The 16,336-nt window shown below is 32.9% G+C and overlaps 2 protein-coding genes across 8 annotated transcripts; both read right to left on the bottom strand.

The window, feature by feature from the left end:
- Positions 1 to 1,077: 1,077 nt before the first annotated feature.
- LOC108197437 (CDP-diacylglycerol--glycerol-3-phosphate 3-phosphatidyltransferase 2) lies at positions 1,078 to 5,418 on the bottom strand. Its single transcript, XM_017365057.2, has 7 exons — positions 4,773 to 5,418; positions 3,658 to 3,755; positions 3,497 to 3,547; positions 3,196 to 3,309; positions 1,814 to 1,870; positions 1,635 to 1,720; positions 1,078 to 1,516 (listed from the first exon to the last, which is right to left on the bottom strand). The coding sequence occupies exons 1-7, from the start codon at positions 5,338 to 5,340 to the stop codon at positions 1,396 to 1,398; spliced, it is 1,095 nt and encodes a 364-aa protein (XP_017220546.1). The 5' UTR covers positions 5,341 to 5,418; the 3' UTR covers positions 1,078 to 1,395.
- A 3,087-nt stretch (positions 5,419 to 8,505) lies between these two features.
- Positions 8,506 to 15,649, bottom strand: LOC108197359 (cytochrome b5 domain-containing protein RLF-like). 7 transcript variants are annotated; one of them, XM_017364949.2, is made up of 7 exons: positions 15,511 to 15,649; positions 14,954 to 15,063; positions 12,188 to 12,248; positions 11,785 to 12,085; positions 10,962 to 11,099; positions 9,125 to 9,175; positions 8,506 to 8,921 (listed from the first exon to the last, which is right to left on the bottom strand). In XM_017364949.2, the coding sequence occupies exons 3-7, from the start codon at positions 12,218 to 12,220 to the stop codon at positions 8,845 to 8,847; spliced, it is 600 nt and encodes a 199-aa protein (XP_017220438.1). In that variant the 5' UTR covers positions 12,221 to 12,248; positions 14,954 to 15,063; positions 15,511 to 15,649; the 3' UTR covers positions 8,506 to 8,844. The 7 variants fall into 7 exon arrangements, with proteins under 7 accessions (XP_017220438.1, XP_017220437.1, XP_017220439.1 ...); XM_017364948.2 differs by having other exon boundaries at positions 12,188 to 12,253; positions 15,511 to 15,648; XM_017364950.2 differs by having other exon boundaries at positions 12,188 to 12,253; positions 14,954 to 15,088; positions 15,511 to 15,642.
- Positions 15,650 to 16,336: the final 687 nt, after the last annotated feature.

The raw sequence follows: 16,336 nt of genomic DNA, 5'->3' as shown, positions 1-16,336 counted from the left end.
TTGCGAAAATAAAAGTTAACAATCACTAAGTAGTGCGCTATCGCCATTTCAAAAGTGTCAATCCAAATAATGGGGAAAAAATCAAATAAGAATTAAATCGCCAGGACAATTGAATATAGTTACTCATCCGTTAATGAATTTCTACGACAAACAGTATATCATAAATTTATCAGTTACAAAATCATTTTACAAACATACTTAATCTATATTATACTATTATAACAAATTTTATTATAATTCAAACACATTTAAATATCTTTATTAAAACATATTTTTTGACCAATTTTTAATTTTCCTTTTAATATTTTAACTATTAAAAATTTATTCAATATGTTAAATAATAAAAAACTTATTTAACACATCAACTAAAACTATATTAACCCAAACACTTTTCTTAATTATTTAGAATCTATTTAAATTAAAAAATACATATTATTCTAACATAATTTTATTATTATATTAAAATAAAATATATAATTACAACTTATTATGCAAGTTCTTAGTTTTTTTAAAAAAAATTATTTTTTATTCTTCAAAACAAGGAAGATAGTTATGCATATAATCACGTCATTCATTGATCATCAATGACACCGATGTACTTAATATATAACCCAACTTAAATGGGATATAAAAATTATTGATAAAATCATTTTCATATAAACTTTAATAACTAAATACAAATCAAATCGTTGCAAGATTCAATTATTTAGTCCCACAAAACTAATATAAAAAACATATTTTTTTTGACTCAATTAGATTCGAACACCAATTATTATATTTTAATTTTTTTGGCAAGCACAATTCAGTTTGTGATATTGACTTTGAAAATCAAACCAACAAATTCCGGGCTCTCACGCTCAAGTGTAAATAGTAATCTTGCATCGTTTCAAGTTTTATTAAACTATGCTTGTCCTAAAACCTTGAGCATTCAACTTCAAGTTCTATTAAACTCTTCTTCCGTATAAACTCTAACCACAAGAATAACTCCATTTTCTGCAATTAGTTTTTGGAAGAAAAACAGTGCATGTTGGAGACCCCGGAATCCAACTCATGCATCAGAGATCTAAATGTTGTATATCCTGCACATAAAATGCCTATTATCATTGAACCAACACAAGGAAAGGTATAAGAGTATAGTTGTATTTGTATTACATCAACCTCCAGTATAAGCACACTTCCGAACAGTGAGTAAACCATAAACATGGAAGATAACCACTTCAATAATATAAATTTGTTGGTTGAATGAATATAAACTGTATGAATCTCAACTAAGCGAACTCCTTTCTTTCACCTGTATACAGATATCCCAGTGCTCATATGCGGGGATCGTATGACTGAAACTCTAATAGCTGATACACTCTTCCAGACGACGTGGGGTGTAGATAATCAATGTCACTACTTTAGCAATACTTTCCAAATTTTCTTCATGTACACAACTAAAGACCATACAGCTAACCATGCTGAAATATAAAGCAAAGTGACACCTGAAGTTACAAGTACTCCTGGTCCTGCTAGGCTATAAGATCGTAGTCCCATGAAAAAAAAAACCAGGCTGGTTTGTCAGGAAACATACATACAAAATATTCTTGTGTGTGAAACGCATTGGATACTCATAAGGACATTGAGGCTTATACCTGCTGTCTCTAATTGCCAAGAGAATAGTTAATGCTATCATTTGTGTGGCTGTTTTCCACTTCCCCAAATTATTTACAGCTACAGCCTGAAACATTGATCATCCCGCAGACCAATTAAATGTAGAAGGTACAATAACTAGCTTACAATATATAAAATCATTTTTTGCAGAGACCAATACCTCAGAGAGGTTACCACTCTGAGAAGCGGCCCACTCTCTGACTGCTGACATTGTAATCTGTAAATTGGCCAAAAGTTAAAAATCAGGGAAATATAGGTCAGCCTATATATGATATAACTCACACAAGAGTATAAATAAGACATGAAAGTTATAAAGTCAAAACATGCAAACAATTGACAAAAAAAAAAATTGCACGAAAGCAACACTGTTTAATACTTGAAGCAAAATTCAAATAATTTTAAACTTTAATAGACCACACACATATGTATCAAACTACAAACAAGGAAAGAGTTTACGAACAAAAGATAGACGAGGCCAGTGAGCCCAGTCTCATGATATCTCTGATACTTACTAAAAGGTTGATTCTTGATCCTGGCAAATACCAACAACTACTCATCTATGAAGCAGTTTGCAACTTATCATATTGAAGAATATAAGAGGAAATAAAATATGATCAAATTGCTAGGACAATAATCAGCCAAAGAACAAGTTATCCTTTTAGACATAGACAATACCCAAATATCCTTCCTGAGTTCCCACCAGAAATATTTCACATGAGCGGATTATCTAATAAGAACAAAAGACGACAAAAAAGAGATTTTGTTGGAAAATGATTATTGCTGCAAATGCTGCTAGCCACTAGGTCTATTATGTTTAGTATCACTGCTTCCCTCATCAACATGTTCAATAACATGTTCTGCCACATTTTAATACAAAGTCACATTTGTGTATTTCAAGTCAATAGGGATACTTGTCAGTTGTTATTTCAACTTATTCTATGAAGCAGATGTACAGTAATACTTTTTACTTGGAGGTTATTAACTGTTTGGATAGTCTCAACAACAATGTCCGAGATTAAAAAAGTAGAAAAGAGCAAAGAAACTACTGAAAGATACATGTGAGATAGTGAACGTAACATCAGTTTTTCTAAAGTTCAATTAAAAACATTATTTTACTGAACCAAGTGTCTAATTCCTACATACAAAATTTAACATATAAGTTTTAGGTCTTAAGTTATTATTAGACTCACCGATATCATTTACACAAGTAGGGCGTTAGCCACACCTTTCCCTAGGTATCATTGATCCCGTGGCATTAAAGTAAAAACAGAAGTTCTGGAATTTTAATATATAGGATGATTCAAATTTCCCTTTTAAGAGTAGCCATATAAACAACAAATTCTTGAAACAAAAATTTTTACAAAATACATATTACAAAGAGTAACAACGACATAATATTGATAAAAACAGTAACTGTAATTAGCAATGAAAAAATAACCACCACAAGAGTATCATCCATCAATTCACTCATCATAGAACTTAGCAATTTTCCCCTTCAGAATAAATATCTTTATCTATGAAGCTTAGGTAATGGGTCATTACCTCTCTCCCAATTATTGCAATTGATGGTATTGTCAATAACCATGGAAATTGTTCAAAGAGAGCAACTTCTGGAGGTTTTGCACACAGCAGAACAAGCGTAGCAGCAACCATAAGCTGCAGTCATTAACCATGAAAACAAAAATCAGTTTTATATATCACTCTTAATTCTTAAATATGAACTCAATATGGACATTACTTTTATATTTCCCACTGCTACATTATAAGCTTTACTTCACGAGTTTAAGCTCAGTAAAGTCCACATATATTTATAAAGTCCACTATATAGGAAAGAAAAAAAAACCTTATCTGCTACTGGATCCAAGAAAGCCCCAAATGCACTTCCTAGCTTCATCTGGTCAATAACAAAAATGTACAATTGCCAATTGGTTAACTATATCCTAAATTATGAAGCAGATATATCTGCATGCATTAAAAGATTTTAAAAACAAACACAGCAAAAACCTTTCGAGCAAGGTACCCATCAAGCCAATCAGTAATAGCTGCAGCAATGAAGATACTTGTTGTAGCTGTTGTTCCCCACCAGGTATCCATATAAAAGGCTATACAAAATTAACAGTGGTTGTGGTCACTCTTAATTGGTGCAGAGATATCAAGCAAAGCAAGCCACAAATACTTCAAGGCAATGAAATAAGTGGAAATACTTTGTCTCAAAAAAAATAAAAATGCAGCCTCGAAATTTAATAATAAAATTAATTATATATCATGATCCAGAACAATAGGAGATTATCATTTATGATCATTAGCAGATGCATTCTGCAGTATATATTCTTAGTTAGTCCATGTTATGAAAGATGATCAAGCTATTGACAAACCAATTATGTAACTAAAATCCCATAGGTTGGTAGAAACAGATTAGAATAGATAAACCATTTCAGAATTGGGGTAAATATTGAGAATTTCATTACTTCTTCCTTCTCGTTCAAAAAATAAAACTCAGAGATAATCCTACAAATATGCTCCTTCGTGCTTTAACTCATGTCCTTCAGAAACTCATTGCAGAAAATCTAAAGCCTTTCATATTGATCACTCTTCCTCTTAAAATGATTCTCTTGCACCTTTATATTCACAATATTCTTCGATCCTAAGTTCCTAGAACCGCAAGGTTTTTGGAGTGCGCTGACTTAACATGGCATCAAAGCTCACATTAAAGGACAAGTCTATTAAGCCCTCTCACCCCTAAACTGCACTAATCCAATGACAAGTTCAGTGCTTTCTAAATAGTAATATTAATAAAGCTCCCATCTTAAAATGAAGATCATCACATCATAATTTCTAGAACAACTAAACAGATTCACAACAAGACTTGATAACTAAGAATGTAAACTGTAAATTCCTGTGCATTAATGCAACACTGTGTTTGTCATAATGTTTCTATCAACAAAGCAAATTTTCCCTGATAAAATTATCGCATTCTAAGTTATCAAACCATCCAATCAACACAGACAGCTTGTATCGATAATCAAACCGACTCTTTCAAACACACACACATTTAGAGACAAACTAGATATTCCTAAAAGCAAAACAAGCATTCCAATTGTGAAATAACCAAAACTTACTGCAAACAATAAGCGGAACAGCAGCAACACGGCCAATTGTTAAAATAGTAGGCAATGTAAGTAATTTAGTAGATTGATGGCGCGGCTGCTTTGACGGCGACTCAGCTAGCTCATTGCACCGATCATCATTATCACAATTATAATTATGAACATTCTGCTTAAGCAAAGAAGACGAAACCGATGAATTTTTATTATTATCATAACTATTTAAAAAATGATGATTATCATTATCATCTCCGTGATTAACATTATTGGTTTCGGATCCCATTTCAGCAAACAGACCCGAACCACCACTACCTCCTCTTCCTCCTCCTAATCCTCGTCTCGAAAAGCGAGCCAGAAAGACAAACCTCGCTCCCTCTCTCTCTCGGTTACAAGTAATTGAATGTAAATTGAATGATTGTGATTGGGGGCGGGAGAGAGTGGGAGAGATTGGGAGAGATTTGAGAATCCGGCGGAGAGAGGGCGGCGGCGAGGAGAGAGGGGCGGCGGAGCGACGGAGGAGAGAATTGTGGCGGTGGGGGAGAGAGGAGGAGATGAGGAAAGTGAGTTTGAGGAGAGGTGGCATGGGATGGAGGACAAGTATATTAGGAGCAAAGGGGAGGATTGATTGGGTGGGTGAAAAGTTGGTTTCTTATTCTGCGCACTTTTGGGCTTAGGTTAGCCTTTCATGGGTTTTGCTTTTTATTTTCTTTTTTTATATATATAAATTAATTTAGAGATTTTATAAAACATGTAGTAAATAGTCTCGATACATTTTTTACATGTGTTGTATGATGATTATGTGCTGTTTACTCACAATCACGTTTAAATATAAAAATTAAGGTGAGTATATTCGCAATGTACCTAACATATTCTTGATAGTTAGTTATTAATGAATTGGCACATGATTATTTTATTTTATAATAGTATTGTTTATATATAGAATTTCAAGTGTTCTATCATAAATCAATATCAATATACTTATATAAAGGAGAAGCGAGGGGCGTGTAGGTGGAGCCTGTCACATCGCTACGTTCTATTTTTCTAATTTTCTGAAATTTTTGGATGAAAAATATCAAAAATTAGAAATATCTTTTTTAGTTTCGGGTATATTGGAAGCAAGTTTTAGAATCTGATTTTGTTTCAGACTATTTATGGAATATAGTAGTTTGAAAGTTTTAATCTGATTTTGTTTCAGATTATTTAATTATGGGAAAGAGTAGCACAAACTACCTTTTTTAGTTTCGGGTATATTAGAAACAAGTTTCAGAATTTGATTTTGTTTCAGATTATTTATGGAATACAGTAGTTTGAAAGTTTTAATATGATTTTGTTTCAGATTATTTAATTATGGGAAAGAGTATCACACAAGTCTCTCTGCATCTATAAATACCCCTATAGATTGTAGGGTTTTGGATCATCTAAAGACAACCTCCTTTCTCTCAATACCACAACTCAACCTCTCTCTCGCGATAGTTCTATTGCTTGATTTCCAACTCGATGGTGCCGTTCTTCTGCAACGATAAGTGAAGGCTATTTATGCAAGCAAAGGTAATTATAGATCGCTATGTGAGAGTCGACAAATTGAAACAGGGGAAAAGAATATGTATGTTTGTTGGTTATTATTTTATAACATTTGTTTTGTTTATCATAATTCGTACATGTTTGTTGTTGTTAATTTTTATATGATTTATTTGTATACATGAAAATATGGTGGAGAAGCGAAGGTGTGTAAGTTGCGCCTCTCACATCGCTCTGTTTTATTTTTTTAATTTTCTGGAATTTTTGGATGGAAAATATCAAAAAATTTACCTTTTTAGTTTCGGGTATATTAGAAGCATAATTTTTATAGGCCGCCGCAACGCGCGGCTTCTCAACTAGTTTCTCTCTAAAAAAAAGTGTTCTATCATAAATAAAAGTTATAGAAGATGTGAAAAGATAATTTTTTCTATTGATTTTAAGTTCAACGAATAAAAATATCTCTTAAAAATTCTTATATGAAGAAAATTGTTTATGGGTTGCATGTGAAATCTGTAGATAACCTATAAATTTGAGCTGTATTAAAGAAATACCAAATCTTATTTCTTATAAATTTATTTTTCTTGAACTTTATGACTATTAAAATTTGAATTTGTATTTCTCTTTAAAATATATATATATATATATATATATATATATATATATATATATATATATATACTGTGACAATTAAGAATTTATCGAGAAACAAAAATGCACAAATATACGCCTGATTCGAGCAACTGTCAACAAGCGTCAATTGACAATTTGACATAAATTGAGACTTTTTCAACGCAGCAAAATGGATGCTCCTCTCTAGGTGAAGCAGAATTAGACTATTAGTGTAACAGGAAGAAACCCACAAAAGGCAGCAGACATGCAATCTAAAATTCTTACTGTTAACAAAGCTTAAAAGTTAAAACTACAAGCAACTGATAAAGAAAAGAAATTCTTTTACTATTTTATCTTCTTATGATTAATACTTAAGGTCCACTTTACCTTATTTTAAAAAGATATTTATAGATTATAGGAGAGAAGTTACACGAAAAGGAGTAATTTTTGACTTATATATTTATATTAATATAAATTATCTTTTAAAGTGATTTACACATTTTTGTAAAGTCAATTGTTATAAAAGAAAGTCACCGTAAAAGTTACGAATTTCAACTTATTAAATTTTGACTTATAAATCAGAAATAATAAGTAAAACATTGACTTGTAAATTTTTTAACCAAACAGATGAAAGCTTTTGTCAAACAGCCGCTGTAGTTCCTGTTTGTTAGCTATTTTCCTTTTGACATGTTATGTCACCCTATATCACACGAATGTGATTTTGTAGAAAACTAATGTTTCAGTGATATTTTGATGTCGGGCTGATTTTTTTGATATTCAGGGCCCTGCCGACGTTTCTTTCAACTGACTAACGAATAATAATAATTTCTTAGTTTTTGTTTTCATAGCAATCCCGTGGCCAAGTCACCAAACTATTGGTCGGCATCTGTCAAGACATCAACCAAATAAAATCATGTTGAGCGGTCACAAATTTATGTCACCAAATTTGTTCACTTCCTTGCTATTGCAACCAGCAAAAGCACTTTTCCTCAACTGCCTAATGGTATACAATCCCAAATTTCATAGAGCTATACATTAGATCCCCTGGTTATATTTCAGCTCATTAACATATTCATGCCAAGACCATACAAGATTTCAAGTCATTTAACTTATTTGCAAACAACTGAATTCGAGTCATAATGGCTTAATGCCTATAACTACAGAATTCCGAAACATAAATACCAGCAATACAAGTTAAACCGGGACAGATTCAAGCATTCAGGTTTAAGGAACATGACACAGTTCCTCGAACAAGTCAAGAACCAGCAGCAACACAAGTTAAACCGGGAACGGATTCAAGCTTTCAGGTTTAAGGAACATGCAACAGTTCCTCAAACAAGTCAAGAAAAATGAAGAAAACACTAGTACTAGATGCATCAGAAATATTAATCTAAATATATTTTAAATTTTATAATATATTTTAAAGGTCATCACGAAACGTGACTTTGTGTATTAGTCCATAGTTTATTTTTTACTAGCATTGAATCGGCAAAAAAAGAGAGAACAGATAAAACCGGGACTGAAAAAACTGGGATGCTAATTTTTGCCAGATGAGAAATACTGAAATAGTATTTTTAAAAAGATTAACAGAGAATTGATCATTGATTAAAGAAGAACAAAGTGCGTGGTAGCATAACACGACCTAATAGGAAAAATGAGATGATAAGGCTTAAACTTCTGCCAGGACATATATAATGATAATCTTAATAGTTTAATTATAATTTGTTACAATGATTTAAAAAATGTATCACAACAGAACCTGAAAATCAAAAGCTTGCCTCCAATCCAAGGATGCTGGTCCTGGTCATAATGGACATCTTGGGTAATATTCACCAAAAAAAATTGGTGGAGACGCCCGGCAGAGGCGAGTCACATGTGTTTTTGCTAAAGCTATGTATGTATCCCATGAATGGACAAAAGACTTACAACCGGTCTCTCATTTTTTATGAAAAGGCGACCTTTACTGGCTATCATCTAAAACACCGACCAGACACTTCTCCAGCAAGAAGTCAGCATTCACCCAGGCATGGTATTTCTCTGATCATAGTTTAAGGATGTTGCAACTTGCAGGCAATGTAATACTGTAGTATATAATCTTATATCAATCAAAAAGCAGAAATAATCAAATTCTGAAGAAGATTTGGTGATGTTTTGGCACCTACACGTTGTATGAATAGTTTGCTAAAGAATGTAGATACATATACGTATGGTAAATAAATAATTCAACACTACAAGGATACTGAATAAAGCAGTACAATCTTTTCCAACAGCCTTCATTAAGAAATCGACACCTGCAAAGCGAGGAAAAATTAACAGATTGAAGCTTTTGTTATAAGAACACAGAAAGATATATGAAAAGTACGAGCTTCATTTATTTCAAATGACAATTCCTCAACAAGCAAGCTTTTGTAAGAGGCCGAAAGGCTGAAGTTAATCTATAATAATAAAGCTAAACAGCTAAATCCACAAGTCGCATGGCAATATCCAATATAGATTGCAACTATCAGGAAGCTAGTTAAGAATTCAAGTAAAATGACAATAAGCAATCAAGTAAGAAGACTGATATGAAAACCATAATTACATATAATGTACAAAGCTGCAACTGTCAGATGATAAGAATTGCATCACATACTATATCAAACCTTCATGTCAGTAAGAAGACTGATATAGAAACCATAATCATATATAAGGACTATCCTTTTGTCCAGATCACTTGTGATGCACTTAAAATTTGTGTTTACTATAGCATGAACAGATAAAATATAGCTGATCAAAGATTCTGCATAATAAAACATACAAATTGGAACATGCTAATTTTCTTAAACAGTTGATCATGAGAGGAAAATCCTGGAGGCATTAAAGACTTGAATGAGTTTAACAATACATAGCAGAAACGACAAAAAAGAAAAATAACAACAGATTGAAATATACAGACCATGCAAGAACAGGTTTCCTGTAGCCTATAACCACTAACCACAAATGCATATTGCACTTTATGACATTGCTCGACAACTAATTCCTATGAAAATCAAAGAACCAGCCATGTGACATTAAAATATATGCCAACTAAAGCTCTCAAAAACAAATTAAGCAACTTGAATATGCTTTGGACTTGTATTTTAATTGAGAACAATTAAATTTGCCATTTTGGTATAAAATGGAGCAGTGGCGGAAGGAGCCTTGTGGCTGGGGGGTCGGCTGCCCCCGCTTAACTCAAATATAATTTTTTTTTTATAAGTCTGATCTTGTGGATTAATGTTGTTTGCGGCCCCTGCTATAAAAAATAAAACTAACCCAGACCCTCTACTTTATTCTCATAAAACAAAAGTAATATATAGAATGGAAAAAGTAATACACTCAGTGAAAAATAAACAATATACTGAAATATAAAGAGGTCGATTAATTAGTAGTATAAATTTTCATGTAATGAAAGTTAGACCATTATAATATTATGTTTCCTCCGTCCCACCAGATAATTTACGTTCATTATTTGCACGTATTTTGAGCCTCCTGTAAATTATAGTTTCATAACGTTTTTCTAATTTATTTAATTTTTCTGAATAAAATTTTAAAAATCAAACTTTTATTCAGGAAAAAAATTAAAACAAAATATTATAGAACTAACTTTATAAGAAACTCAAAATGTGTTCCAAAAAATAACGTAAAGAACGTGTCGGCATAAAGGGAGTATTTACATTACGCCCCTCCTTATATGAATTTCTAGTTCCGCCACTGAAATGGAGTAAACTATATTAAGCAACACGCAGAGCACACATTCATTAAAACATGTAATTATATGTATATACATAGATAATGTTTAACTTGTGAATCCATAGATTCAAAACACTAGTAACAAGGATTGTTAACAAACCCTTCAGTATAACAAAAGAGCAGGGTGAGTCCGGGGGAAGTTGAAACTGTGACAGGATCATAATTTTTTAAATAAATAAGATAAATCAAACAAAGAGAGTAAACAAACACAACATTTATGATTTAATAACATTTACATGTCTATGCAGAACAAAGGCACAAGAAACTAGAAAAATATAAACACTGAAGGGCACAAAAAATCTGTACCTCCCGGATGGAACTTCATATACGGAGTTATATTGTAGACACGACCATTAAGAACAGTCCACATGGAGTCTTCTTCTGTTTTGTGCAGCTTCACTTCTTTCAGTGTAATTAGCCTCTTATTTGACTGTCCCTTCAACCCTAAAATAAAAGAGAATGTATTCCGATAATAGATTACTTTTATCATGAGGAAGAAACATGTTTCAGAACTTGGTAAGCATATTTATTGTTAAAGACAGACTTTATTATAATCGTCAACATCGTAATTGGTTTTTTATTGTATGCCATATTACCATTAATAGTCTATACAAGCTGAGAAAGTGATAAATAAAGAGAGTAATTTTCTTCTACATGTTCAAGAGCCTAACCACAACACATATATTCCAAGTAGTTTGATGCTGTTCACACTCCCAAGTAAAATCTGTGTCGTTTGCCATTGTTTTCAGTTTTCAGAAACAACATTTTCATGTTCTCGGTTTTTAAAAACTATTTTCTAGGTATATATTTTTTAAACAGTGGACCAAACACCACATTTGTTTCCCAAAACTGTTTTTATATTTTAAAAACAGAAAACAGTTTTTTAGTTATGAAGCCAAACACCCACCAAACATTTTCTAGTCGAGCGCACACATAGTGTGATCCATGACAACACTATTACTGTAAAATTTAAAAAAGCTACATCGCTCGGAACATTAGATATAAAATTCACAGCACAATATTAATTGACCGAAGCTTCTGAAATTCTGTAATGTTTATATGCACGGGTAACAAAAAGAATCTACTATTAAATTGATATATAAACAACAACTATTCAGCGAGAGTATACCTGCTAAGTCCGGATGTGTTTGAGTAAGTTTAAGCCAGTCCATTTGACTATAACCCTTCTCAAAAGGAACCTTGGCCCTAGGTGCAGGCTTCTTCACTACAGTTTTCAGCTCCTGTGATGCACTCGGTGAACTTTCTACATCTTTTGATGCTTTTGCAGCAGTCGCGTCATTTTTTAAAATAGCACCACTAGTATCATCAGTTGGACCGCCTTTTCTCGGTTCATCATTCAGATTAATATTTCCAACATCTGGAACAGTTTTATGTGCTTCAAAAACTTCTACATTGACCGGACCCGGTACCTGAAAAATATTCATTCATTTCAGTACTCACAAAACACCCCCTCTCGTCGACTCGCGCACAAAAACATAAACATTTCACATCACCCAAATGTAACAACTTACCTTACAGAAAGTAAAGTCATCATTATCATCCATTACAAATCCAACACAGCTAACAAGCAATCTGTCCTGCTCAAATCAGACCAAATAAGTCTTTTACATACAAAACATATCAATGATCAAATATGCAAGTAGAAAAAAATAATCAAAAATCAAATAGACCTAATCACTTCAATAACAAACACCCATATCTATTCCCCCCCTTTTATGAATAATTTACTTTAATTAAAAAAACCCATTAAATTAATATTAGGTAGCTATGCACAATAAGTTTAAATCAAATTATATACAGCATTTTTCAATTGTTAATCAAAAGATGAACTTTAAAACAGAACATATATATACACGAACACATACATTGAAACTCCGATATAAATGCAAAGACGCAGAAATGAAAAAAACAAGAGGGGACGAAATTACTGATTGATGAAGCTGCTGAGATTTGCAAAATAAATATAACACGGGCATATAACATAGTGGCTATTTGGTCGTTTAAATGTGGATGGATTTCAGCTGGTTTTTCAATTTTTGGTGTATTGGGGAAGACTTCAATTGTTCAACTAAGGACGCATGATCGTGAAATTAATCTTTAATGATGGTAGATTAGATATAAAATATATCATTTTGACAATATATAACATTCACTATGTCTCTTTCTCTTACTATCTCTTTTTCTATTATAAAATATAATAACTGTGGAGAGTAAAGGAAGCCGAGCAAGCTTTGTTACTCAATGCCTTGTTCTTACTAAAAGATCCTTCCTCAACATGCACATGGATCTAGGGTATTACTGGCTTCGCTTGATAGTCTATATAGCACTCGCCCTCTGCATAGGTGCTTTGTTTCACGATGTTGGCCACGCTTATGGCTCGATTCAGATAAACATAATTTTGTTTTTAAGGGTCGCGTAATCATTAAAATTATGCTGCCATTATAAGCAGAACGCCAGAACTTCATAATAAAGGTGTCTAACTAAATAGTTAGCAATTTACAGACTAGAGGTTCAATGCTCAATTTTATTGCAGGCTTTCTGAGTTCTGACTTTTATGGCCGTTGGTGGTTTCCCTTCCTTTGGAGAAGATATGAAGGTTAGTCTACCTTATTATACATAGAGGTGGCAATATGGTTGCAAAACCATTAAACCGCTCCAAACCAAACCAAAATTGTGAATTTTGATCAATATGAAATCACATTTAGGAAAATGGATTTGGTTTGGTTTCTAGTCTCACATTTCTCACAAAATATGGATCTAACTATATTTGAACTATGTTTGTGTCTCTTTTTTAAGATTTCTTATAACTCTTCACACTATATATTGTGTTCTTTTCTTTTTCTCTTCTTTTTGCTAGTTACTACACATGCACACCCTGTGATTAGAGCCGGCCAAACGGGCGGTTCGTGCCGGGCCGGGCCGGTTCCATGGCGGGCCGTGCTCGCTACGGCGGGCACGTAACCGGCACGGCTGTGCAAACGTGCCGGGCCGGGTTGAGGAGGAGAAGAACCGTAACCGGTGCTGTGGGTTGAGCGGTTTTGTACGGTTTGGCGGGTCACGGTTTAGCGGGTCACGTTTACGAATTAGCACGGTTCACGGTTCATTTTTCCACTATTAAGTTTCTAACACTCTTAAACAAGCAAGAACCTAATTTGGTGCCCCTGTATCCATTTTGTTGTTCAATTTTTTTCTTTCAATTATAAGTTTTAAAATTAAAACTAAATCAAACTAAAACCAAATCATGTGTGACTTACTGTTTACACATTGTGTGACTTACTGCTAATGAATTTTTGCAGTTTTAATATGATATTAGCTAATGAATATATTTCAGATTAATGTTATTGTTTAATTTAATTATTAATAAATTGTAAGATAATAAATAATATTTTTCAGAAGAATTACAAAGAACTAGGAAAGAAGGAGATTCCATTCCTGCTAATTTTTTTTAATTTTTCAATTTTATAATTTACTTGCTACACATTCAACATCTGGTATTTCCTTTTGGTTCACGTGCTGTGCGGTTCAAACGGTTCACGTGCCGGGCTGTTCAGGCGGTTCACGGTTCGTCCGGTTGACGGTTCGGGACGGGCCGGTTCAGACGGTTCACGGTTTCAGATTTCCTAACCCGTATTCGGCACGGTTGTTATGGCGGTTCGTGCTGGTTTTGAACCGGCCCGTTTTTGTACGTTTCCTGCGGTTAAAAATGGCGGTTCGGGGCGTTCGGTCCGGACGGTTCGGCCCGTTTGGCCACCTCTACCTGTGATTCGAACTCATGACCTTCTTAGAGAAGCCAAGAGCTTGAACCACTACATCAACTCACACACCCACACATGCTATTGTTATATTTACTATTCATTACCTTGTCACTTGAGTGTACTAATTTTTGTTCATCATATAATATTTGTTTTTACTTATTAAACTAGTTTACCCATAATTCAAACTAAAACCATAACCACATGTATTAATATATGGTTTGGAAATGGTTTTGATTCATTTATCCAAACTAAATCCATTTTATAAGAACCAAAACCAAACCAATCACATATTTTGCCACCTCTAAATATACATCTCATCTATGATCTATGAGCTATATTACATATAATTTGCATATCATTTATTATAGAACTCTGAGACTAAAATGCTCATGACGTAATATATGTGTTAGATTTTTACGAGAAGCATATACTATTGACATGAAAAGTTTCAAGGTCATATCTAACCAGTCAATCACTGCAAAGTATTCACAATAACACATCTAATCATCACAACTACAATACCTTCTGACAGCAAGCCCTCCAAGAAGCTTGTATTAGAGAGATTCAGCTTGAGGCCCCTGTTTTTCACCCTCGAGCTCAACACCTTCTTTCGGGAACTGGAACCTCCTATTCTGCACAACAGATGTCTCCCTAATTCTACTTCATTTGAATAAATCAATTAATAAATCCAGATTCAAAAACTAACACACGTACATATAATTATATGTCCACCATTCACCAAATCAATATATCACAGTAAAATCATTAATTAATCCGTAGACACAAATTCACAAACATACAGAGAGCATTTTATCGATCAACTCAGGACCGTAGAATCATATTAATTCATCAAAATACATCATTAACACACCGAAATTAGAATAAAACTGATCAGATGATACAATTTCCTAATCAATTGGCTCTTGTCTCCAAGTAATTCGAGAAAGATTATCTCAAACAAAACAAAGCTTAAAATTTCAAAAAACAACTAATCACCTACACACACAATTGATTTCAAATAAAACAAAGCCAAGAAATAAACAAGGCAAACAATCACGCTCAAAATCTAAGCTTCATACCTTGCCGCTGCAAACCTAGCTTTCACAACACCGTCCCATTCATCTCGCACAGACACGGCTCCTGTAATATCTCTGTAATAGAAGATGGCAGTTATGTGATTTTTTTTAAAATAGGGGCATAAACGTATTTTCAATGATATTTGATTTGAGGTGAGCATATTCGCGATGTACCTAACATATTCTTGAAAATTAATTATTAATGAATTGGCACATGATTATTTAATTTTATAATAGTATTGCCTATATTTAGAATTTTAAGTCTCCTATCTTGAACAAAAAAAATAGAGAATGCGTAAAAAATTATATATTTAATTGATTTTAAGTTGTTGTAATAAAAGTATTTTTTTAAAATTACTTAGATGAAGAAAATTATTTATGGGTCGGATGTTAAATTTATAAACAACCTGTAAATTTGGCTGTTTTATAAGAAATACTAAATCTTATTTATCATATATACATATTTTATTGAGCTTTTATGAATTTTAAAATTGGAATTTATATATTTTTTTAAAAATATAAATTGTGACCATTAATTATTCTTTAGTGTATGTTTTCATCGCAATCCCGTGGCCAGGTCACCAGACTATTGGTCGGCATCTGTCAAAGACATCAACCAAATAAATCTTGTTTGAGCGGTCATAAATTAATGGCACCAATTTTGTTCACTTTTGCTATTGCAACCAGCAAAAGCACTTTTCCCACTTTTCCTCAACTGCCTAATGGTAGCGATACACAGCCATTAATAACCGTCGAAGAGTTAAACAACACACAATCGACATTAATAGTTGTTTAAGAGTTAAACAACACACGAGTTTTCGACCGTTGA

The sequence above is a fragment of the Daucus carota genome, chromosome 8 (assembly GCF_001625215.2).
Source record: "Daucus carota subsp. sativus chromosome 8, DH1 v3.0, whole genome shotgun sequence".
In the NCBI taxonomy this organism is placed as follows: Eukaryota; Viridiplantae; Streptophyta; class Magnoliopsida; order Apiales; family Apiaceae; genus Daucus; species Daucus carota.
Note: the sequence above shows the minus strand (reverse complement) of the source record. Positions and strands in the feature narration are given on the sequence as shown.

Bases quoted from the DNA above. Each gene is read 5' to 3' on its own strand.
- LOC108197437 (XM_017365057.2), bottom strand. From the start codon at position 5,340: ATGCCACCTCTCCTCAAACTCACTTTCCTCATCTCCTCCTCTCTCCCC. The intron at 3,310-3,496 runs GTTTTTTTTTCT...TAATGACTGCAG, and splicing joins TGGATCCAGTAGCAGATAAG to CTTATGGTTGCTGCTACGCT. The intron at 1,517-1,634 runs GTATAAGCCTCA...ACGATCTTATAG, and splicing joins TTGGCAATTAGAGACAGCAG to CCTAGCAGGACCAGGAGTAC.
- LOC108197359 (XM_017364949.2), bottom strand. From the start codon at position 12,220: ATGGATGATAATGATGACTTTACTTTCTGTAAG. The intron at 12,086-12,187 runs GTAAGTTGTTAC...AATATTTTTCAG, and splicing joins ATGACTTTACTTTCTGTAAG to GTACCGGGTCCGGTCAATGT. The intron at 9,176-10,961 runs GTACAGATTTTT...CTCGCTTTGCAG, and splicing joins TATGAAGTTCCATCCGGGAG to GTGTCGATTTCTTAATGAAG.